General features: G+C 40.9%; 1 protein-coding gene across 7 annotated transcripts in view; it reads left to right on the forward strand.

The window, feature by feature from the left end:
• TPK1 (thiamin pyrophosphokinase 1) overlaps positions 1-24,718 on the forward strand; it is a 314,203-nt gene that overhangs the window by 188,874 nt on the left and 100,611 nt on the right. For 6 of the 7 annotated variants that reach the window (XR_012834005.1, XM_075745300.1, XM_075745297.1 and 3 more), the window contains one exon: positions 11,114-11,260. The exons of the other annotated variant lie outside the window; for it this stretch is intronic. Coding sequence is in view for 5 of the 6 variants with exons in the window: in XM_075745300.1 (XP_075601415.1) it covers positions 11,114-11,260 (147 nt within the window). In the remaining variant the exon portion in view is untranslated. The remainder of the gene's footprint in view (positions 1-11,113; positions 11,261-24,718) is intronic. 7 annotated transcript variants of the gene reach the window in all.

The following is a 24,718-nucleotide window of genomic DNA, read 5'->3' on the forward strand; positions in this document are numbered from 1 at the left end:
CATGACTGTAGAAACACTGGTTTTAGAGACATCAGTCTCATAACTTCATAAACTGCAATGATCTGGTCCTTCAAGCAGTAGGTGAATCAACAAATTAACCTTTTTCTTTCACTTCTTTTTTTATGCTGTTCAAGGAAACTCATTTTACTTAGGTAGTACGTATAAGAACTCTTAGTTGCAGGTTTTGGTTTTTTGGTTGGTGTTTTGTTATTTCCCCATTACATTTTCCCCTTTTGGTAACATTTTATGGCCTTTGAACAGTCAAGAGAAACACTGAAATTGTAATATTTGTCAAGTCTTTTGAAGCAGTGGTGAGTCTTTCTCATTTTTTCTTTTCCTTACCTAGAAAGGAGTATTAGGGGTGGAGGGGAGAGGAATGCATTTAGACTGTTGCAAAGTAAGTGTGGCTGGTGCTACATAGAAATGGTTTAGCCTGTAGTCCTGAGGCCTCACTGTCTTCTGCAGCCCTTTGACTTTCCCAGAAATTTAACTCTGGACCTCTTCATGACAGCAGCAGTGTTCAAGAGGGGGTGGAGGGGCTTACAGTAATTTAATTCTTTACAAATATTATGAAAATGAGACAGCCTGGTAATACTTGAGAGGCCCCTACAGTATTCCCACTGTAGAAAAGGCAGTAGCACGAGCTCAAGAGAGGTAGGGATTGAAGGGTCTTCACAGCAGAGCTGCACTGGCAACCTGGCTTTGCTAGTTCTGATGCTCATGCTAGTCTTTTTTTAATCAGCTACCTTTTTATTTGACTTTGTCACTGCTAAGGAGGATACTCGAGGAATCGTCTTTTAAACTTGCCTAAGGAACCCATCGAGCTTCCTTTTGAAACAACTGAACAACTAAGCACTGAACAATTAAAGCTCAATATTTTGTGCAAATTAAATGTGAGCATAAAATGTTTACAGCTTCACAAGTGCCTCCAGTTTAAGAAATCATGCTTCATTTCTTTTTAAGTGCATGGCTGAATTTATATGGTCTAGAGGACAGTGTAGAAAAATAGATTCTGTAATGGGTGTAAGCTGACATTATTCAGGCTATGTTTAGATTATGTGCTATAAATACTGAACCTACTCTGAGAAGGAAAATTGGCATCCAAGATCCTAACCTACTTCCTTCAATATAAGAGTGTCTTCATCCTCTTAGAAACAAATGTATAAATTCAGGAGTTCTTTCTGCAAATCCGCACTCCCGTGGAAAAAAAAAATAAATCTGTACTGCCCAAGTATTCAGTGAAATCACTCAAAAGAGGAACCATGTGCAGAATAGGGCCTGAGAGACACGGGCAAAATTTTGTCTTTAGTTTCAGGTCTTATATCTGTCCCTTGAGTATAATAGGACAGGCTATTATCCCCTTGTTCATCATGAAGATTAATGTTCAGACCAGCTGAAAATATTACTGTTCTGTTGGGACCTATTGGGAGATCTTCAGACCTGTGTGAACCCAAATTTAAACTTTTTAAATAGCAGAGCTAACATCTCCTCCTAGTTAGGCACAAATGCCTCTTTCGCCATTATCTCCTCTGCAATGCTGCTGCAAGAGAGTGAGGATGCCCTACAGCTCTGCACTATTTGTGGCATCTTTTATACAGACTTCATTGCTAAATGTTGAGATACGCAGGGAGAGTGCCTGAGCCATTAACTCTTACTCAGATGAAGTAAATAAAAAAAAAGCATTGTCCTTTAATGGAGATTTTTAAAAAAATTTCTTTTTCTGTATTTTGTATAAAATGTTTTCCCTTAAAAGTGTGTGATTCTTTCCTTAAAACTTGATACCTAAATTTAGCATGACAGATCGGAAATAAAATTAGCAGAAAATGAGCGTTAAAGAAAAGATGCATCTGGTTGAAGAAGCCACAGGAAAAGATCTCACCTCTCATAGTGCTGAAGTTGGCTTTCTCTGTTTGTTGGGGTACAAACACCTGGGGGCTGCTGGCGGAGTGTTTCACCTAATGACCCTTTTCCATAGAAAACCTACCCAGCTGCCTCAAAATACAACAGGATTTTAGCCTCCTTTGTAGGCTTTCCAAGGGACCCGGACCAGCATCTCGGCAGGAGCTGAAACAAAACCACACAAAGGCATGGTGGGAAAGGAGAGGGAACTTTGTGGTGGAGAGAGAAAAGGTGCTGTGGCAGACACCTCCTGTGTTGGTCTCAGCCTTCTAGAGAAGCAGAAATAATAATGAGTTAAGCGATGAGGGTTATTAGGCTAAAGTAGGGAACCTGTGTCAGGTTTATGTGCCCAGGTGCTGGTGGGGCGCTGTATGGGGGTCTCTGTGAGGAAAGGTGAGGCTGGGCCGGACACCGCCAGTTCCAGCCGGCCCCAGCGGCCCCATTGCAGGGCACAGCTGAGCCCCTCAGCCACGGGTGCGCGCCTTGGGGAAGGTGCTACCAAGAAAGAGCAGAACGCTGCCCAGCGGTGAGGGGTAAGGGGAAAAGTGTGCGAAACAGCCCTGCGAGCTCTGAGAGGAGAGGGTCTCCAGCTGCACACACACCTCCCCCCGCCTCACCCCCTGAGATGCCCCTGGAGAGCCCTTGCCAGAGCAGGTGAATATTTCCTGAGAGCTGCAGCCTGTGGAGAGCCCACGCTGGGGCGGGTATCCACCCCTGCAGCCTATGGAGTACCATGACGGAGCAGATATCCACACTACAGCTGGTGGAGGGCCCCATGCCAAAGCAGGTGGATGTGACCTGAAGGAAGCTGCAGCCTGTGCAGAGGAGCGCATGCAGGAGCAGGCTCCTGGCAGGAGCTACAGCCTGTTGGGGACCCACACTGGAGCAGTTTGTTCCTGAAGGACTGTACCCCATGGAGAGGACACCATGCTATAGCAGGGGAACAATATGAGAAGGAAAGAGAGGCAGAGAGGAGCTGGTATGGACTGACCACAGCTCCCCATTCCCCTGCACCGCTCAGAGGAGGGGGAAGATAGAGGAGTCAGGAATGAAGGAGTGAAGTTGGGCCTGGTAAAAAGAAGGGTGGTGGAAAGGTGGGTTTAGTTTTGCCTTTTTTTTTTCACTCTATCTTGACTTTTAATTGGCGAAAAATTAAATCAATTTTCCCCAAGTTGAGTCTGTGTGTTGGTTTTGCGTGGCAAGGTTTTGGTAGCGGGGGGGCTACAGGGATGGCTTCTGTGAGAAGCTGCTAGAAGCTTCCCCTGTGTCTGATAGAGCCAATGCCAGCCGGCTCCAAGACGGACCCGCCGCTGGCCAAGGCCAAGCCAATCAGCGCCTCTGTGATAACATATTTAAGAAAGAGAAAAACAGTTAGCGCTTTTGCAGCCAGAGAGAGGAGTGAGAAGATGTAAGAAACTCTGCAGACACCAAGGTCAGTGAAGAAGGAGGGGGAGGAGGTGCTCCAGGCACCGGAGCAAGATCCCCCTGCAGCCCGTGGTGAAGACCATGGTGAGGCAGGCTGTCCCCCTGCAGCCCATGGAGGAAGGATGAGGGGGTGTAGAGATTCCACCTGCAGCCCGTGGAGGACCCCATGCCGGAGCAGGTGGAGCCACCTGAAGGAGGCTGTGACCCTGTGGGAAGCCCACGCTGGAGCAAGCTCCTGGCAGGACCTGTGGATCCGTGGAGAGGGGAGCCCATGCCAGAGCAGGTTTGCTGACAGGACTTGTGACCCCGTGGGGGACCCATGCTGGAGCAGTTTGCTCCTGAAGGTCTGCACCCCGTGGAGGAGACTCACGTTGGAGAAGGCCGTGAAGGACTGTCTCCCGTGAGAGGGACCCCACGCTGGAGCGGGGGAACGATGAGTCCTCCCCCTGAGGATGAAGAAGCGGCAGAAACACCGCGTGATGAACTGACCGTAACCCCCACTCCCCGTCCCCCTGTGCCGCTGGGGGGGGCGGAGGTTGAAGCCAGGAGTGAAGTTGAGCCCGGGAAGATGGGAGGGGTGGGGGGAGGTGTTTTTAAGATTTGGTTTTATTTCTCATTCCTCTACTCTGTTTTGCTTAGTAATAAATAAGATGAATTCCCTCTCTAAGTTCGGTCTGGTTTGCTCGTGACAATAATTAGAGGATGATCTCTCCCTGTCCTTATCTCAACCCATAAGTTTTCTTTCATTGTACCTTTTCTCCCCTGTCTAATGAAAGAGGGCAGTGATAGAGCAGCTCTGGTGGGCACCTGGCCCTCAGACAGGGTCAACCCACCACAGTCTGTTTTGCCTGTGATGGTAATTGGTAATTAACAATCTCCCTGTTATTGTCTCAACCCATGAGCTTTTTGTCTTATTTTCTCCCTATCCTGTTGAGGAGGGGAAGCGAGAGAGCGGCTGGGGTGAGTGCCTGGCCACCAGCCACCACAGGAGTGTAAAGGAAATCAAAGAGAAGTTGTTAGGACTTGTGGAGGTGTGCAAAGGCGCACATACTCCAATTGATATGTGTCTTGGGATATATATCCTGTTTGTGGGCAGAAATTAGTGTCTGTGATACTTCAGGTCCTGAATAGCCAGGGACCTTCCTGTACAAGACTGTCTCTCTGCCAGCATGCTGCAGCAGGAGCCATGGTCCAGGCAAGGCTCCTGGATCTGGATTGTGATTTGTATCCCTTTGGGGGAATAACGGAGGCTTTTAGGGAGGGTCTTCGCAGCAAAGAGCTTCTTTCCACCTGCTGACCCTGCGGGACTGGGTTAACCTTCAGCATAGGCTGCCAGCTGGCTCTGCTTGAGGACCATGGGACGGCAGGCATCAGCATGGCGGGGTGAGGGTCCTGCTGGCAGGGAAGCGGTGAGTTGTTGTTGTGTTGTCCTGCTGATCTTGTGACAACATGGAAACATGTTGGAAGGAGGGGAAGGAAGGCTACTTCAGTAAAGACTGACAGCCAGAATTAAGTGAAATGTGAAATACAAAGCTCACAACAAACAGGTACTCTTGCAGAAGGTAGGATCACTTTTTTTCCTCCCTTGAGTTGTTCATTGATGGGAGTTTTTAGTTAGTTTGTTCTTCCTTTTTTTAGTCCTGGAGGCAGTATACGAAGAGATTAAAAACACAGCATGTGCCAAACACAGCTTTTGGCACTAGATGTGAGTGGATATGAGATCGTTACAGAGATTTTTTAGACCATTTTAGCATAATCTTTTGAGGGCCTCTTGCATTGCTACTAATAAAAATCCAGGGCTTGCTTTCTTAGGGATATGATAGTTTAGAGTGATTGGGTTTACATTTCCATGGGGGTGCAGTAAGCACTGTGGATTACAGTGGTTCAGCTGCGGGAGCAGAAAGGTTAGCTTGATACGCACGAATGTCTTTTCATACTGTTTTAAAAGGGGAGAAGATTACATGATTTTTCAGAAGACATGTGATTGATAGTCCTGGAATCCTTGTTTGTGCACAGAATAAATGCATCAAGGTCAAAACCAGCATACATTTTCCTCCAAAGCCTCAGTGAACAGATTGCTCTAAGACTTTTAGTGCATTTTTGCCTACTCACAGCAGTAACAGTGTGGAGTAGGGACAAGCCTTTCACCCAGAAAATTTGAGGCAATAAGGAATTCCAATGACCCTGATCTCGTACGCAGCTTGACTTGTAGACCTGCGCTTCACTTGACCGGCAGTAGTAGAGCAGGAGTTATTGCTGTCCTTACTCTAACTGAGGCACAGGGAGGGGTGTTTGATCAAGGTTATACAGGAATATTCAGCACAAGAGCAAACACTCAAATTCAGATTGCTTGGGGTCCAGCAGTTCAGATTAGGTTTCTGTAAGTAAGAAAGAATAAAGTCAATGGTTATGAAGTTTATGTTCCACAAAATTTATGCCAGATGATGTTATATCTACCCTCAAACATTCATTTTATGTGCGGGAGAGAGCAAAGCCAAAGCACTGAAATGAAATTAAGTCATTTGACCAGAGATGTAAACAGAAATCAATAGTAGAACCAAGATTAAAATGTTTCCAGCTGTACAAATCTGTGACTGGATTTTGACATTATCTTTCTCTTTTCCATTTTACCATCATACATATTGCTTGTTTTAAGCAGACAAATGCAGTCTATTTGCATGCTTATTGTCATTAGAAGAAAGAATTAACCTCTTTTTGAAATAAAAAGGGTTACACATAGAGAAAGCACTTGGGTAAAAATGTAAGAAAATGATCATAAAAAGTAAGAATGTGCTTTGTGAAGGAGCTGGAACGATATAATACAAAGATCAGTGGAATTAGTGAGGACGAAGATGGTGGAAGGTTATCATCTCAGGTACACAGACAGGATGGCAGCCTTCGACTTAGAGCTCTTGTTCCCATGAAGAGTCAGATGGCTGAAGCAGTGAGCGAATCCTGGCTAAAGAGGATTCTACCTGAGCAAAGTTCAGATGCTGCTGTGTGGCTGGGCATATCATTCCCATAGGAAATGAATGCCATACCTTTTATGTAAAACACTGAGCTAGAGAGCCAATATAATCAACTAAAATGGACAATATCTTGCTATATATTCAGCATTGGGTTGTGGGATTTTAATAGTTCATTAAATTTACATTGCAATTTTGTGGATGATATAAAAAAATGACTGATCTGGCCAGCACAAGAGCTCTAATACAGCTATGGGAGAATGAGCTGAAATCTACTCTGGCTCATTTGTTATCAAGAAAAGTGCCTGCTGTATTGTAAAGTCTTCAGTACTGAAGCTGATGCGGAGACCAGAGAGGATGTATCTGGATTTTCAAACCATGTCCTGAGTTGACAAAATTGCCTTATGAAGAAAAAAAAGCTTTTGTGTAAACTGGTCAAAATTGATAAAGTGTCAAAGCAATAAAGTAATAATAAATGTAGCATTCACACTACTATTAATGGTTTGCATTTCGGCATATAATATACTTCAATATATATGTATCTCAGCATATAATATACTTCAACATACTATGCATGTTACTGCAATAATTTATTCTCTATATCATATTCCTCCAAAATTTTAAATTAAAGGAATAGGCTTATGAATGGTAGGAAATGAAGAAAGGCTGTGAAAGGTGAAAAGATATCAGTAAATTGAGAAGGTGATAAAAGGAAGCTATGTTTGAAACAGATATAATATCTGACCTGTAATTGGCATAAAAATATCTTGGGTATTAGCAGTGGATGGTCTCCATGGTCTCGGAGGGAGGGAGGTTTATTCATGGCTTCAGAGCTTTGATGACATCTTGATTACTGTTGCCTTCCCTTTTTGCTTGGGGAGGTCTTTTTCACTATTCATTCAATGCTACTGGTTGTTGTCAGTCAATGTGTTCCCTTTCACCTACCCACTTCTCTGAGACTTAGGCATGTTTGTTTGCAAGTTGTCTGGCTGAAACTGAGCTCATGTGGAAGAAAGTTCTTTGAGTTGTTTGTCCAGAGCCCTACCCATACCCTAGGGAGAAGATTTCTTATCAGAGTTAACAAGCACAGTTTTGAAAAGAATGGGCATTCTTTGTTGTCAGTTCAAGCTTTGGACTTAGCTGTTAGATGTCATGGTAATGCTGATGTTACAAAGCTAGATATTGCAGTCTTTTCACCCACTCCAGGCAGTTCCCAGCTTCCTGTGTCCCTTCACCCTTCTCCTTAAATACGTGTTCCTCAATTATATATTGAAAGTCTTTTTATTTAACCCATCCATACCAGAAAGAGGAATGTCAGCTGGACCACTTTTCTCAGAAAGATAGTATTTAGCAAGCCTGCAAAGAGTTTATGCCACGTTGTCCGTTTCAATAGTCTCTGCGAGAGTGGAAGCAGGAACCTGAGCAACTTCATTCTGACGTGGTGGCAGCTGCCACTCCCCTTGGTTATTGCACCCTCTAAATTACAGCTTAAGGGAGAAGGAAGAAATACATCCCTGAATTGCCAGCACAAAGTCTTTCTTTATGCTTCCCTTCTCCTTTTAACTGCCTTGCTGTTTGGTAGTGACTCCTAAAACGCCTTCAAGATATACAAATGTGTAAGTGTATCATTTAAAGATGACTGAATCCCACCCTTAGATCTTCAACTCTCTGTAAATTAAAGCTCGCTTGCATTTAAAGATGCTGTGCAATATGTTTAAGTCAGGTTATAGATGGTTTAAGAGAATGCAGTACCCTCTACACTGTGCCTGCAATGATCTAAGCTTTTCTTGTAGTTATTTAGGATTTTATATCCTTTTTTCAGGAAATGAATGGCACTGGGTGAAAACAAATTGTGTAAGGGGACTGGTGACAGGACATTTAAGTGAAGCATAGGCATTTCAGTTGAAGTACAGTGTGTTAGTCAAATGCTACCTGCTGGGCTGATTAGCAGTAACAGTATAATTCTGTAGCCTGTGTTACACAGGAAATCATAGTAGGAAAAATGAAAGGCCTTTCCTGTCTGAAGTGTGGGAATATATAAATGTCCTGTGCTTTGATACTCACTTTGTCTTAGGTTCTGGAATGACCAAGAGTCGTGTATGTGCTTTCATGGCACATCCATTTTCTTAAGTGCTTGGCAGAGTGAGAGGAGCAGTGATTGCAGGGAGGGAACTGATTGTTTTGTTAGTTTGTGAGTTTTGTGTTGTGTTTTTTTTAACAGAGGTGATAGTTTTAAGATGAAAAGGCTCTTGGTGTTTTTGTTGGACTTAGCCTCTCTGTGTTTTTTGTTAAATAAACAAAGTGTGTGTACTTAGACCTTCAAATAGAAGCTTTAAAAGTCCTACAGTGTCTGGATGCCTGTCACTGCTGCCAAGACTATCCAGTGAAAGGCAGGACTGTCAGCCATCACAGAAGTGCAGAATTCTAGCTTTTCTGTCTTCCTGCTCCTCTTTTACTCCAGCTGGTTTTGTTTGTGTACCTGTCACATACTTGTCTTTTTCATTTTCAGAATCCATGCAAACCCTAAATAATAGCTACATTACCTTTTCAGATATCTTTATTAGCCTTCTCCCAACACACCGCAACCCCAAACTTCTGTTTTATGAATGCCTACTCCATGTTAGATAGGTTTTATTTTCTTACTTTTTGGGCACCAATCCACAAGATCACTGCACTGTTGCTATTGAATAAGGAGTAGGACCTTGGGATCACTTCTGTCATACTTTAAAATACAGAAATTGTTATGTTTTTCTTCAACTTGCAGTACTCTGGCAATCTCTATCACAAAAAGATGCAGTCAGTGAGCACTTCATTGTTTCAGATAGGTCCTGTACTTCACGGTAAGTACACCTGTGTGAATGAGAGCGCAGGATTTTTCTGACACAGTGACAGTTTTACAAGGGATAGAAGGCACATTCAGAATGTTATTGCATCATTTTAATTACAAGTCAGAGAGAACTCTGTGTTTCCTTCATTCTTAACTTTTAAACTGTAGAAAATATCAAAGCTAAAACAAACAAGTTAATGTATGGTGAGACATCTATACCAAGAAACTATACAGTAGTTGCTCAGCTATTTGAAGACTAGGCTAGGCTTATATTTAAGCTTCAGTCCCATTGCTTACAAGAAAAGCAACATATATGTGAATTACTGATCCTTTGCAAAGTCACCTTAATGTCACTCTCATTCCAAGTTAGTGTAGTACATTTTCCCCATGGCCTCCAATGGGGTGGGGGACATTTTTATTGCTAGTTGACTGGTAGACAACTGTTGTGGGTGGGTCTTTTTAGTACTATTATTTTCAGGTAATTTATCCATCTTTTTTAATCACAGTCATCAGCAGTCAAACAAATGCAGTTTATTTCTACACTGGAATCAGTAAAATAGAAGATGTATTATGGCTTAGCCAGTAGCTTTTGCTGGTTTGTCTCCTATTTAAGGATAGGTTTTCCTACCATTCATATTCAGTTGGTTGTATGTTAGGTCTGTGTGATCTGTAACCTGCTCAGAAAATGCATTCTGTCTGCAGTACAAGAATAGCTTTTTTGTTTCAGTATTTGCTGCTAATATAATTGTTATATTGATCCAGTCTGGCTTCTGAAGTATTTTCCTGGTGGTGATGGGAAAAATGGTATAATTCTTCACCAAAAGGAAAAGAGCTGAATTTTCATGCAAACCAATATTCAACAGAATTGTAAAGCCCTAGCCTGGTAATAAAAATAGAAGCTGATGCTATTAATACATCATTCCAGATACACAGAGCACCATTATGTGGCTCCTGGGTTGAGTAAAACTTTATGTAATCACAGTAGCCGTAGACTTAAGCCCTATAAAGTTGGGAACTTCACCAGATGGCCACTGTCAAGGCAGCTTCTGAAGACTTTAGAGATGCAATGTGTTAGGGCTTTAGATATGAGTTACTCAGTGGTAGCTTTAAAAAATACAGTTACTTAACATAACTGATCCACATTATGGAAGTAATAATCATAATACTTTGCACTCAGTGACCTTTTATCTGAGGACCCAAAAGCTCTTAACCAAGGCTTTTAAATACTCCCGTTCTGCTTATAGGAAATAAAGTGTTCAGAGGCTTGATGGAGTGTGAGAGAATTGAGCAACAGCAGTCTGACTCCATGGCCTGTTGCACACAGTCAAGTGGTGCTCTCTGAGGGCCTGGGATGGGACAGGAGAGGGGCTTGTTCCTGTCCCTGTCCTTGTCCCTGACAGGCGGGAGATGATGTGCCCGGTCGCTTGGGGTGGAACCTCCTACTTCAGTAGTACTTTTACTCTTGAATAGAGCCAGCCTGTGAGTGGGATTGCTTGTGCATTAAAACACTTTGTGGCAGGAATGAGAACAACATATAATGGCCTTAACCTGAAATTTCCTTTATTTGCTCTGTAAACTGTGAGTATAATACTGAAATGAAGTTAAAATCTGGGGATGAAAGATACTAAGGCTCAGATATACCACACTTAGTTGAGGGGCTTAGATGTGGAGTGATATCTTAGGCTCTGTATATTCATGGCAGACAATAAGTACCTGCAAAGACTGGCCTGTATTTTAGGGAGAACGGTTATGTCCTTTCTAAAAGCACCACATGTTGGTCGTGAATTTACTGAGCTTTAATACTCAGCCTCAAGTATCACATAATGGTATTTATCTGTAATGGGAGTAAATAACTGTATTTGACATTTGCTTTTGTATAGTCAGTAGGGTTTTTTTTCTTTTTTTTTTTTTCCAAGGTGATTTTATTGTAGATTTTCAGGGTTTAGAGATCATGCCTGAAAGTTTTCTCAGTGACTGTTTTTATTTTATCTTTTAGATTGATATGATTGTGACTTTGGGTGGACTTGGAGGACGCTTTGATCAAACGATGGCATCAGTGGAAACGCTTTTTCATGCAACAAATATCACTCCTTTTCCAGTGATAGTTATCCAGGAGTGCTCGCTGATTTACCTGCTTCAACCTGTAAGTGTTGTGAAAAGTTACTTCAGAATAAAATTGACCTCCCACCCTCCCTGGCCCTGTAAGTTTTGCACCATTAAATGCTCATTTTCGAGTGTATTCTGTAGGGTCAGAGCCTAAATATAAAATATATTGCAGGGAAGTGGACAACAAATTATGGGCTCTGCATTCCTGCCTTGGAAAAGATTGTGTTTAATTTATTCAGGATAGATTTGTTTAAAAGGGGAGGAACATAGAAATCCAGAAGGTGTGAAAACTGAATTTGGGTAAATACAGGTTTTTTGATTGTAAATGAAAAAAAGTTTTTAAACTTTTTAATTAGATTCCAGTGAGTTTAAAATTAGCACACAGCCCTTTTGCACGTTGAGTAGAAATAAGGATGTCTACAGTAAGAGAAACAAAAGAAAGCTATAAGAGGAAGGTATGAGGGAGTTCCTGACAAATACATCAGGCAGAGCTCTCAGGTGGTCTGAGTGGTGCAGTTCATTATGATGGGAATCCAGCTAGGATCAACGAGGGAATTTATTTAAGATGTGTTATTTTTGTGGTTTTTCAGGTCTGTTATTCCATTTATTGATTCATAAAACAACGCACACAAAAGATCTTGCTGGGCTTCTGCTTCTAAGATTTAAATTAAAGGCAAATCTAAGCATCAAAGAGTCTTCTCTAACAGTGATTCATTTATTTGTTTGGAAATACCTTTTCCTGATGTCAGGGTTTCTAGAAGCTTAACTAACTTTCCCATTTTATCTTGGAAAGCTTATTTCATTAAAATAAATAACATTCACAGATAAATTTGACAAAACCCTGCACAACACGTGCTTCATTGTAATTTGAGAGAAGCATTAATAAGGTTCTATGAGATTATAGATTTAAATCCACAGGGGCAGATGCTGTATTAACAACTTTGAAGCACTGTGTCTGCAGGAAAGATAGTAGGCACAGGAGCTTATTTGCCAGTATGATGAGGAATGACTCTGCTCATTAGTTGCACAGCTAAATGGATAGAGGCAGCAGAGTGAGGGGAAAAGAAGACTAAAGGATAACCGTGGTTAAAATCTGAAAGCGAGGTGTAGCTCACTTGTGATTGACCTGTGGGTGCAGTATTTCACTGACCACTGTAAATTAATTTTAGGCTATTCTTGAACATACTGCAAAGCTGAAATAAAATGGAGAATTCCCAATTTAGCTTACAAAACGCTTACTTGGACTGGAAAGACTTTTAATTCTTTTCATTCATCTTTTCCTTAAGTGACTTTAAAATGCCATGCCTAAGGTTGCTTTCAGAAGGGTCTTCAATGAATAATTAAACACTTTACAACTTGAAAAAAATTCATGATCTGTGCATTTAAATGGCAGATTGTTAATTGTTTGGGCTTACTGAAAACTTCTTTGTGTTCTGTTTTTAATAATACCATATGAGAAGCATTTAATACTTTTTTTGTTGGTGGGGAGAGTTCCACAGGATATTTTTTTTTCTTCCATTCCTGGCTGTCCGTCTGCATTGCCAGTAACTCAATTCTGTAACTTCAGGCTGTTTCTGCTGTTCAGAAATAAAGGGTAGATATAAGGGGCAGGCTGTTTAAACAGTTAATGCTAACTTTGACACAAAACTGCTTTTCATTGGTGGTTTAAACTTGTCACTGTCAGCATCACGGTACTTCCAGATCATATCATAGAGTACTTTGGGTTGGACCAAGTAATTTGGACTTACTGCATGATGTGAGGTGGGTTGCCTACAATTACTAAGAGCATCACTTCACTACCCTTCCAGTTTCATAGAATCATAGAATCACAGAATGGTTTGGGTTGGAAGGGACCAAAGGTCATCTAGTTCCAACCCCCCTGCCATGGGCAGGGACACCCTCCACTAGACCAGCTTGCCCAAAGCCCCATCCAGCCTGGCCTTGAACACTTCTAAGGATGAAACATTCACAACCTCTCTGGGCAACCTGTTCCAGTGCCTCACCACCCTCATAGTGAAGAATTTCTTCCTTATATCTAATCTAAATCTACCCAGTTTAAAGCCATTACCCCTTGTCCTGTCACTCTATGCCCTTGTAAACCGTCCCTCTCCAGCTTTCCTGTAGGCCTCCTTCAGGTACTGGAAGGTAATAACATTAATCCTGCACAGTTTAGATAAAAATCAAGTGAGTAGTTTATACACAGAAAGAAATGAGGATCCTAAGCTTGGAAGTACTTTTTTTTTTTTTTTTTTTTTTTTTTAAAATCGAGTTCAGTGTGATGTTTTTCTCTTGTAAACAGCCACAATCATGGCATTCTCTCTTTTTTTCCCTCTCCCCTTTGTAATTTAAAATCAAGGTAGGAGGGAGTTGAACACAGTGGGAGACCCACTGACTTTTTGAAAAGCAAGTCTGGAAACTGTGCAACAAATGAAGCAAGGTTTTGAGATTCAAATGCTAATGCAAATGATAAAGTTACAAGCATGTTGCTTTTTCTATAAAATGCAGATCTGAAAACTTTCTCTCTTGAGGAAGAAGAATCTGATCTTTATTGGATTCTTTGGATAAAATATATGAGCAAAATATAACCATGTTTTTGCTTCAAAATAGCATTAGTCCTCTGTTCACTATAGCAGGAGACTAGTATTGGTTCTCTATCACGTGTACATAGGCAGAGGCTAAAATATTTGGATAGACCAGGTAAACTGGTAATCTCATAACAGCCCTAGGAAGGATACAAAGGGGAATAACAAGTCAAGCTGCTGAATTTTTAGCTAGCAATGCAGAAACTAAGAGGAGGACTCTGAGTAGATATCTAAGTACACCGTAAAATCTATTAAGTAATTGCTTTGAAAGAGAGTTATTTCACATTATTACAATGTTGAAACAGAGGGGTACAGCAGAAGAAATATATCAATATTTAACACACTTGTAAAGGGTCCACAGTGTTATAGGACTTGCTAAAAGTTTTCAGGGTGATAAAGGAAGACAGCAAGGACAATACCTGATTTGGAATCCACTGCAGACTACCAAGCAAGGAGGACCAGGTAGACAAAGCCTTTTTTAATCACCCCATAAAATTTTCCAAGTACTGAATGTAAGGGCAATTGGCATTTTGAGTACTGAGGCACCTCTTGGGAAACAGATGGACAGACAACGCAAGTTTTTGAAATATATTAGGGGAACATGTTTTGGTGTGGAAAGTGAAGAAAACTACACAGAAGTAAACTCTTTTGTATTCTTTTCTGACCTGTAAGGATGAACTATGCTGAGAGGTAGAGAAGGAGAAAAAGATGGGAAGAATTACACCCCATAAATGTCCACCTCTGTGGACTCTGGTGAAATTGGGTGGTAGATCTAGGTATACACTCTAGGTATCTAAATTTAGATAAATGAATTCCAATATAGATCAAATTACTAAACAAGTATTCAAGAAAAGAAGGCAGGCATGAAATGAGGTGCACCTATGGAAGGGCCCAAGCAATGAGAACATAGTCTGTAACTACAGAAGTTTTCAGTTGACAGTGAAAGATTTTCTCTCATCTGAATGGGAAAGGAAAACTAATGACAAGCATCCTAAATTTAATGCACCTTTTGCTCAGTCTTCACCAAAGCAAAATATTCTTTTCAGCAGATAACCAACACAGTTAAAATCAGTGCCAAAGTCTGAAGACTTTAAATTGCTTCCAAGAAGAAGCAAATAAGAGATTGAGCTGTCTGATTTTGCCAACTCCAAGGGTTGTTAGTTTTTGTGTGCCAAGCAACACTAATTAGGATAGGAGTCAGAAATAGGGAGATTGTGTAAGAATTCCAGGAGTTGATGCTTGCTCTGAAGCATTTTCTAATGTGATGATTGGAACTTAATAAGAAAAAAAGAAAAAAAAGGGGGGAAAAGAGTGTCTTTGTACTGAATAGCCATCATGTTTCTTTCTGTAGTGGGAGAAGGGAGGAAAGCCTGAATTCTTAATAAAGAGTAATCACTCTTTATAAGCAGGATATTTTGTGCAACAGTCCATACATTTTATGCTTGAAATTTTGGTAATATCAATTACCATTAGAATATACCTTGGTTGAAGAGCATTAGGCCCTTAGAGTCATGTTTATCATGCTAGCCATGCTCAATATGAATGGCTTAAGGTTTCACACACATACTTTCTCATTTTCTGGTAGTGTGCTTCTCAGGAGTACAGAAACATTAGCTTCTGTACACTGAGCATAAATTATCTTTTATCTGTGAGTTTTATGGCAGTTTGTAATACAAGGTAATAGGATTTATGACCAAGAAATGAGAAGATGTCCAAGAGTTAATGAGGCCTGTCTTTTACATTATACTGAGCAGTTCAGCTTTCCCCACACAGGATTCCAGCCCTGGGATGTAGAGGAGAAGAATTGCTACCTCCACATGAAAATGTGTTACAGCAGCATATTTTTGTCAGTTAGCTAACTCTTTTGAAAGAGTGTGAATACTTTGATAACCCTTTTTCTTGCACACAGCTTTTCTTGTGAGTGCATGCCTGCCTTCCCTGTGACAAATGATGAATAATTTAACATCACAGATAGTAGTCCAGCAGCTAAATATGAGCAATAAGAATCAGCAGTCCCATCCCTTATTCTTGGCTGTTTCCTACCATTTCATTGAAGAGACGTAAATTGTATAGGCTTTTGATCTCACAGTGTCCTAGTTTGTAAATTGGATAAAACCCACATCCTCTGAATGGGTACTGTGAGGCTCGTTTAGTTCTTTACAAAACACCGTTACATCCTCAGCTCTGCACCGAGGTGGAACATAGTATTATGGTAATAGTAACAATGGTATTAATAAGGCCCTTAATTAACATAAATATTGCCATACAGTAGGCTGTGCAGCTAATTAGTTAACATGGTCCCAAGCACAGTTTTAGTGGGAGCCAGCTATCGTTCTCACAGATGGTGCCTGGGCACAGTTTAGGGTTAGCATAGGCCAGTAACTGCTTCAGAGCATTTTGGGGACAAGAGAGAACAGCATATGCATATGAGCAGGGCTGTGCCAGTTGGCTTAAGGTCCGGAGGGTATTACCTGAACCATTTTACAGATGCAGACAGAGTGAGTAGGCATGAGCATCTGCTCCTAGATGGGGACACTGCAATAGATATAAGTAAGGGAAGGTACAAGACTGGAAACCCTTCTGGAATTTGTTGCTGCAATTCTCTATGCCGATGTTATTTGGTTTGCTTTGTGTCTGTGCTTGTAGAGTAAAGTTTAATGGGAAGTTTGGGGTATATACCTTCAACTGCTGAGGTTCCTTGTGGCAGCCAGTTCCTTGAATTTCACAGGAACTTCAAGAACGAGTTATCAGATCAGTTCTGTACCGCCTCATATGTGTAAGAAGTAGACCTGACTTGCGCTGATGCTCTGGAGAAAATCCTTAGTGAGTGCGCCTCTCCTGGGAGATAACTTCTGAATTTGGAAATTTGGGGATAATCTTTAATGTCTCCTTTTTCTGTATTATTAGTACGTTTTGTGGGTAGATTCAGTTGCAAAAAAAGTCCCAGTGGCCAAGGAGGGAGTCTAAACATATATTTAATATTTAAGTATATATTTGGTACTTAAAATATTTGTTTTCCTGAAAGGCTTTCTTTCCTGTTTGGGGTCTGCTCTCAAAGAGCACTGTTGGAAGTTAATCTGGTTGGCAAAGCAGTGAGTCTCTGTGCCTCGAGCTCTTTTGTAGGTCACTTGAATGCGCATCTGTGGAATTCACAAATATACAACTTTTTGGTTTTCTATAAATACATAATTTTGTGACTTTCTGAGAAAGCGAGCCATTCAGTTGGACAAGAAACACTGCCAATGTCAAAAATAGTAGCAGTGGAAAAGTCTTACTCAAGCCCTTCTCTAGGAGCCTGATTCCTTCACAGAAAACCCTTGCAGAAAGGGATTTTGTGCTTCCAGAGCTTCAGTAGCACATTTAAATGGCTTCTCAGAAAAAAAGTTGCTATGTTGGTAGTTTAGCTGCCTTAGTTTCCTTCTTTGGTAAGAAACTTTAAGGATTTGGTTACAGCTCAACCTCTGTTCTTAAAATAAGACTTAGAGTTAGAGCCTGTGTTTTTCTTCTTTCCTGGGAAAATCCAGCTGGGCAAATGATCATTCAGTCATTCTTATAATGTGTTTTTGTAGTGGACCTGTGTAAATGGGACCTTCAAAAGGCACCAGGTGACTCAGGTTTATTTCATGGGAATTTATGGCTATGAAGTGGTGTTGCTTCCTCTTTACCACAGGATTTCTGTGTTTTACTAGATATCAGTGATCCAAATTTAATTAATTTTTGTCAATCACATCTTGTTCTGGGTAAGATTTACTTGCTATCTTGCTTCTCACTGTTACAAAGGAAAAATTTTAGTGGAATTTTCTCTTAACGACTGAATTCTTTGTAACTTGGTTCTATTCCAGTATCAGCAAATGTGTAATATGAAATATACAAAGCTTATATAGTATCTTAGAAATAATAATTAGTTTTTGAAACCCTCATATGCTTTCAAGCAGTTTATTTAGCATCAGTTAAAAGTGCAATCTGCAACAACTTTGAAACATTTGAAATTATGCAGATTTTTTGTGGACTTTTTTGCAGAGGATGACATCTGATAGCTATGGATTACTTCTGTATGATGAAGACGTATGCAAAATATTTTTTCTTCTAAGTTTCATCCTACAGCCTATGCTTAAACAGATTACAAGAAATTCATAAGTCAATTTGTTAGCTTGCAGGTAATCACTTTAAAAAAATACTTATCTTTCAGAGAGGAAAGGAAAATACCAAACCATCATTGCCAAGTGAAAAAGAATAGTCTTTACTAAATGAGATTTTCATCTGCTCATAATTCTTAAGAAACAAGTAATACTCTATAGCAGGATATGTTAATCACACAGCTGTTTTTAAATTCACATCTTAATGGTTGTCTGCAAAAGAAGATGATGTAAGGAGTCTAACTGGATTACTTATTTCTAAATTCCGGACTAATCCAGTTTGCTTCTGAATCAATATCTAGTATTTGGTAACTTTCAGCAGTACTGCTCTCAAAATTTTTCAGTATTTATTGAGATTTTTTTATTAGTTACTACAGCAGCTGATGGATGATCATCTAGGAGAAGCTTGTCCCTAAATAAAACTCTTCCAATGAGGTTCCTGCTCTCTGTTGTTGCCCCTAGCTGTTGTAATATGATCTTGTTAATATGATGATACCTATTTTGCTGCTTTATGGAAACCACGAGAAGTTTTCTGTTAAAAAGCTATTTTCATTAGAGCTGGATTTTTTCCAAAACCTGTCAATTAGTTGTGTTTCCTTTGAAGTCTTAATCCTTCTTTTCATCCCCACCCTTAACAAACTTATTCCTTCAGTGCTCTGATACTTCGGGTTTTTGTGTGCGATGTAGTATTAATAATTTTCCATACCATAAAACAATTCTTCTGCTGCACAGGCTGCCTGCTTTATGTTAAATAATCAGCAGCAAACATATAATGTTTGTCTTTGACGTTTGCTTATTGCTAGGAACTGATGCTTAAACTGAGATCAGTAGGAAGCTGGTAAAACTTTCTCCTGTTTTGTTTGTAGCAGTAAGCTGAGGAAGACCACAGCAGTATTTTCACTTGCTGTGTGTTCATTTAATATTTCTTCTGTAACTGAACAGGACAAAGCTGGAATGTGCATGCATGTGTTTTGTGGGTTTTTCCAGGTAGGAGTTTGATCCTATATGGAGATTTTGTAGCAAGCTAAAGAATTTGTAATTTTTTTGTGAATAGATTTTTCACACACACACACGCTCTCCCCCCCCCCCTCCACACCACCCCCCCAAAAATAAAAAAGCATTTTAAAAGACTGTTAATATTGATTCCAAATTTGATCAACATAAGTAAATATTTTGTACGTAATTTAATAAGCTTTCTACCAGGTACTTTAAAAAAGAAAAAATATTCAAATGCTTGTCTGTGTTAATTTCTTATAGTCTTATAGACTGGTGTGTTACAGATTGATTTGTAGTATTTTTATGATTATTACTGTGGTTTAAAATATTTGTCTGACACCTAGAGGGAGTAATACAGTATTTTGAAGTTTCAAGGTTAACCATTAGACATAAAGGACTAAGGGTACTTAGAGGGATAATTATGAACACTTTCTGTGACTTGCCTGGTCAGAGGCCACTGCCCTTACTAATTAATCATCATACAGCAGGATCTTATTTTCTCTTTCTAATCTTGTTTCTTCTTATTTCTTTTTTTTTTCCCCTCTGGATTTTTCTTGCATCCTATCAACTGTCTTTTCTCAGCACATCATGATATCTTAATTTTTTCGTTTAGTTTTGTAAAAAATATTCTTGTTCTAACTTAAGCAGCCACTGCTGCCCTGAAGATTTTCCGCGGGATTCATCTCCTCCCAGCAGTTACATTCAATGCTATAAAGCATTAATTCATCAATGCCCTTTCGTCATTCTGGTTTCATCTATTCATTTTGGGTCCTGCAGTATTTCCTCTTGATTCTGCAGTTTTACCAATGACCAAAGTGGCCTCATTGATGTAGTATTGGAAACTATTGGGATGATGTCTACTTCAGCATGCCTATGCATCACCCATAAATTATTGCTGAGTTATAACTCTTTGTTCAGCTTTATTGTGTTAGTTCAAATTTCTCAAGTCCTAGGATTTGGTGCTACCCACTAAGTGACACTGTCTCTCTGAAGGCATCTTACTGCCTTGCTTGAGGTGAATTTCACCAAACTTTTGTAGTAAGAGCTTTCATCTTTGAGTATTAAACAGATTTCAGCAATAATTTGGGGGTGTGGGATTTTTTTGCTCCCTCCCTGGCATTACAGAAAGTTCTGTAGGGAAACTCGCAATATCAGAAGCCTGTAATCTGTGACAGAGCCTTCTTTGGAATGAAAATAAATGTCTGGAAAATATTTTATTGCATACAATGAAATATATAGCAGGGAAAATCAATATTATTGTTCCTAGACTGAATGCAAATGACAGTAAAAATTGAAGTGATAGTAGGTGATAAATTAATTATTATCTAGTACAAAAACAAAAAAAATCAGAATGCTGAATACTTAATGGTTGACCAAGCCTGAAGGGTTGACAGATTCCTTTAGAGGAAAACTTAAAAATGATCCTTTCTGCTCACATCTGAGTACTGGCATTAGCTGAAGTTGCAGAAGGTGAGCATCCATATTCTGACCTCAGTTATATTTGAAAATATGTTATCTCTTAAGTTCAATCCCTTTATGAAATTGCTTAGGCTTTTCCAATCCCTTAGAGTATCACTGTTAATTCTGTATCTGCCAGGGCAGTCATGTCAACAGTATGGATTTTCTACATTTACACTTACTGTTAAAACAGGATCAGTGCTGAAGAATGATAATATTTAGTAATATCTGAGGTTCTAGGGGAAGTGCTGTACTACCCTGATAAACAAGATTTAGCTAGAACTATTCACCCTTGCCACGGGAAGTGATTTACTTTGCAATCCAAATTTTATTCATGTTGGTAACAACTGGTTACATGACTTTAGCGCTCTCGCTCTGCTGTAACAGAACATCTCAACAGGAGATGGTCATCAGGGAATGAGTTCTTCAATTTTTTTTAAGGCTATAATGTGTCTGTCACTCTCACTTCAACTGCAATCAAAAATACTTGCCAACAGTGCATTTGAGCCAAATAACCTCCATGGGAGCATGAGCTTCCTACTCCTAATCTTAAAATCAAGATGTTTGAAGTGAATGTGTTCTGGTTAAAGCCAGAAAAGGAGACTGGAAGCTTGTGACTTCTGGCAGCAGGAGAAAGGCTCTTTCTCCATCCTCAGATCTAAATTTACAGAATTGGTATAATGCCCTCATAGACAGCGAAAGGGAACAAGCTCTTTCTGGGAGAACTATCTGAGCGTTAGCGGCAGGTGGAAGCAGCCAGTAACAGTGGTTGGAGATAACCTTCTGCAGGAGACAAAGGCACCCATCTGCTGACCAGACACGCTTTCACAGGAATTGTGTTGCTTTGCACGGGTCTGCATCCAGGATGTTGTGGAGAGACTGCTAAGGCTCGTCTGGCCCTTGAACTGTTAACCTTTTGCTGCTCATCTACGTGGACACCAGTGACACTGCCAAGGGAAATCTGAAGTAAATCAAGACAGACTGGAGAGCTCTTTAGGCAAAAGCGAGCCTACATGCAAGCCTGGGTAGGTAGTGTTTTACTCAGTCCTGCGGATGAAGGGGAAATGCTTAGGGAGGTGCAGATACAACCTGTGAGTTAACAGCTGGCTATGTAGCTGGTGCCACAAGAACTGTGAAATCATTGGAAAAGCTGAGAAGTGGTGGGGTAGCTTATATGGCTGGAGATCTGTGATAGGGAACTAGCAGCTCTTTGGGAAACACAGGCAAGGAAGAAGGGAAGAGTGGTGGCCCTTTATGGGAATGAGCAGTTCACAGTAGAAGGGGTCCTGTAGGAGGCAGCTCTGAATGTCAAAGCAGCAAGTTCAGTGGAGGGTCACCAAGATGGTTGGGAGCTGGAGCCCATGCTCAGTGAGAAGAGGCTGAGGATACTGGGCTTCTTCAGCCTGGAGAACAAAGGCTTTGGGGAGTCCTAATAGTAATCTTCCAGAATCTGTGAGGAGGTTATGAAGAAGATGAGGCCAGGCTTATTCCTGAGGTGCATAGCAGAAGAGTGAGAGAGAATGGTCCTAAACTGAAACAGGGGAGATTCTGGGTAACTATAAGGAAAAATTTCTACTATGAAGATAATTACGTATAGGAATAGGTTGCCCAGAGAACCTCCAGCCCTGGCAGTGTTCAAAACCTGAATGGAAGGCTGCACTCAATGACCTCCTGAGACCCCTTCAACCTAAATGACTCTGGCACACTTGTGGAGATGCGGGTAGATTGAACAGAGGTGTTAGAGCCATGGTACAAGAATCTGTTGAGAAAAATCTGGAATCTCCTGATACAGAAGACTATGTGGTCATATTCAGAAATAGTAGTTCTGTCCACTCTGATCTCTGTTCATGTTTTTGTTACCTTACAAGGGGAGGTTTGATTTAGTCTCTTGTATAACCTCTCAGAAAAAGTGCTGAAAGGAGAAATGATTGCTGTCTCTAAATGCACTGAAGGGGTAAATGCCAGGGAGATGAACAGTCTGTTTAAGCTCAAGGCCAATGTTAGAAGAAGAGTAAATTGCTTTAAACCAGCGATGGAGAAATTTCTATCGGAAATTCGAAAAAAAGGCCCTAATTGTTGATCTGAGGAGATTCTGCAACAGCTTTACAAAAGGGAATAATGGGGACAAGGGATACAGTTAGAAACAGAGCTCACTATGTTGATTTTATATTCCCCAAAAAAGTGATCATAAAACTTTCAAAAGTTGCCAGCTGTCGTGGTTTTACCCCAGCCAGCAGCTGAGCACCGCGCAGCCACTTGCTCACTCCCCCGCATCGGGATGGGGGAGACAAGTGGAAAAGTTAAAGTGAGAAAACTCGTGGGTTGAGATAAAGACAGTTTAATACATAAAGCAAAAGCCACGCGCAAAGCAAAGCAAGGAATTCATTCACCACTTCCCATGGGCAGGCAGGTGTTCAGCCATCTCCAGGAAAGCAGGGCTCTGTCATGTGTAACGGTTACTTGGGAAGACAAAGGCCATCACTCCGAATGCTGCCGCCCCCCACCTCTCCCTCTTCCCCCAAGTTCCTTATAAAGTGAACATGACGTCATATGGTATGGAATATCCCTTTGGTCAGTTTGGGTCGCCTGTCCTGTCTGTGTCTCCTCCCAACTCCTTGTGCACCCCCAGCCATCCCGCTGGCAGGGCAGCGCGAGAAGCAGAAAAGGCCTTGGCCCGTGTAAACACTCCTCAACAATAGGTCCATAGAACAAAAACATCTCTATATTATCAATGCTGTCTCCAGCATAAATCCAAAACATAGCCCCATACTAGCTACTATGAAGAAAATTAACCCTCTCAGCTGAAACCAGGACACCAACATACAACCTTATGTAGGCCTTGTGTTTCCAACTCTCCTTCATTTTCTGCTTTTTAAACTTGAAGCCTGGCATTCACATTAGTCATTTTGAACCATGAGTCACATGAGCCCATGGTGATCTGTGGCCAGCTTTTCAGCAGTGCCGGTGTGCAAACAGTTAGCATTAGTTCCAGCCCCAGCCATGGAGTCTGTTTCACATTTATTTACTATATCCCAAAATCTAGGCATTGCTTTTGTGTATGCCGTCAGAAATCACAGATATCCAAAGGTGGTTTCGCAATCAGGGAAGTTTTTTTACTGGTACGAAAACGTATACCTTTTGGCTAATAATGTTACAAGTACAGAATAAGCTTAAGCATATGGCAAAGCAGATTAATGAAATTAAGCATGTGCTTAAGGACTTCATTGAATTGTGGTCTACAGATGTAAGTATAGTATCTCATCTGGTGTCTAATTCCACGTTAAGATGTCTCGGCATTTTCCCATCCTATGATGCTTCATAGGGAGTATCTGTATTTCTGTGGCATCAACATCTGTTTCTGAATGGTTAATTTTCATTAAAAGTTCCCATCCGTTGTTAATCAAATTATGGCCTTCAATTTCAGCAATGTCAGGTACCTGAGGGAGAAGAAGGAGCTACACCCAGAGGGGAATCCTTTTATTCTGATGAAAGAATAAATTATCAGATTGAATAATAATTAGCTTGCAGAATTCTCTACTAGTAACCACAGTGTTGGCAATGAAATGCGTCCTTGTTTTATGAGTCTGAGGTCTTCCTACCTCACAGCAACTTAAAGATTTTTAGATATATGTATCTAAAAGCTGTATTGCAGCAGGTGTCTCTCCTTAGGCTCTTAATAATGAGGTCACCTTGTTCAGTCTTTTCTCCACTATCACGTTCCTTTTGGGGCAGGGAAAAGAGGAAGCCTCTCTGGTAAAAAAAGGTACATTTTTTTTCTCCTCTTTGAAACCACCAGCAGTTTTTCCTCAACTGGGGGAGGTACTTCAGAGTGAAGTGAGAGCAGCTAAAGATCTGGATTTAGTCCTCTGTGGCAATGATGCTACAGGCAGACAGTCTCATTACCTGCGAGCTTGGTGAATTTCTTTAAGGAGGAGCTGCCTGTCTCCTTTATGTTAGAGGAACCCGGGAACTGGGAATAAAATTGATAAGGCATTCACTGTACCCAGGGTATCAGCTGAAACTTTAAAGCAATTAAAAGAGCACTGAGGGAGGACTGAGAAGGTCTGAGTCCAGTAGGTCTGTGCATGAAGTCCCAGACCCTGTTGTCCATTCAGGATTGCGTGGGAGTTATTTCCAGGTGTTGTAAGTGTGCAAGCTACTGCGTGCAGCCTTAACCCACCTATGTTCACTGGTTCTTGAAAACCCATGGGGAATATGGAGAGTCTGGTACATTCCCGTTGTCAGAGGTGGGTGGCCACAGGCAGAACTCTTGAGCAGCAGCCTGAGTTATCATAAACAAAGCCAGCTACTCCATTGTGCTGG

This window comes from Balearica regulorum, chromosome 2 (genome assembly GCF_011004875.1).
Source record: "Balearica regulorum gibbericeps isolate bBalReg1 chromosome 2, bBalReg1.pri, whole genome shotgun sequence".
Classification (NCBI taxonomy): Eukaryota; Metazoa; Chordata; class Aves; order Gruiformes; family Gruidae; genus Balearica; species Balearica regulorum.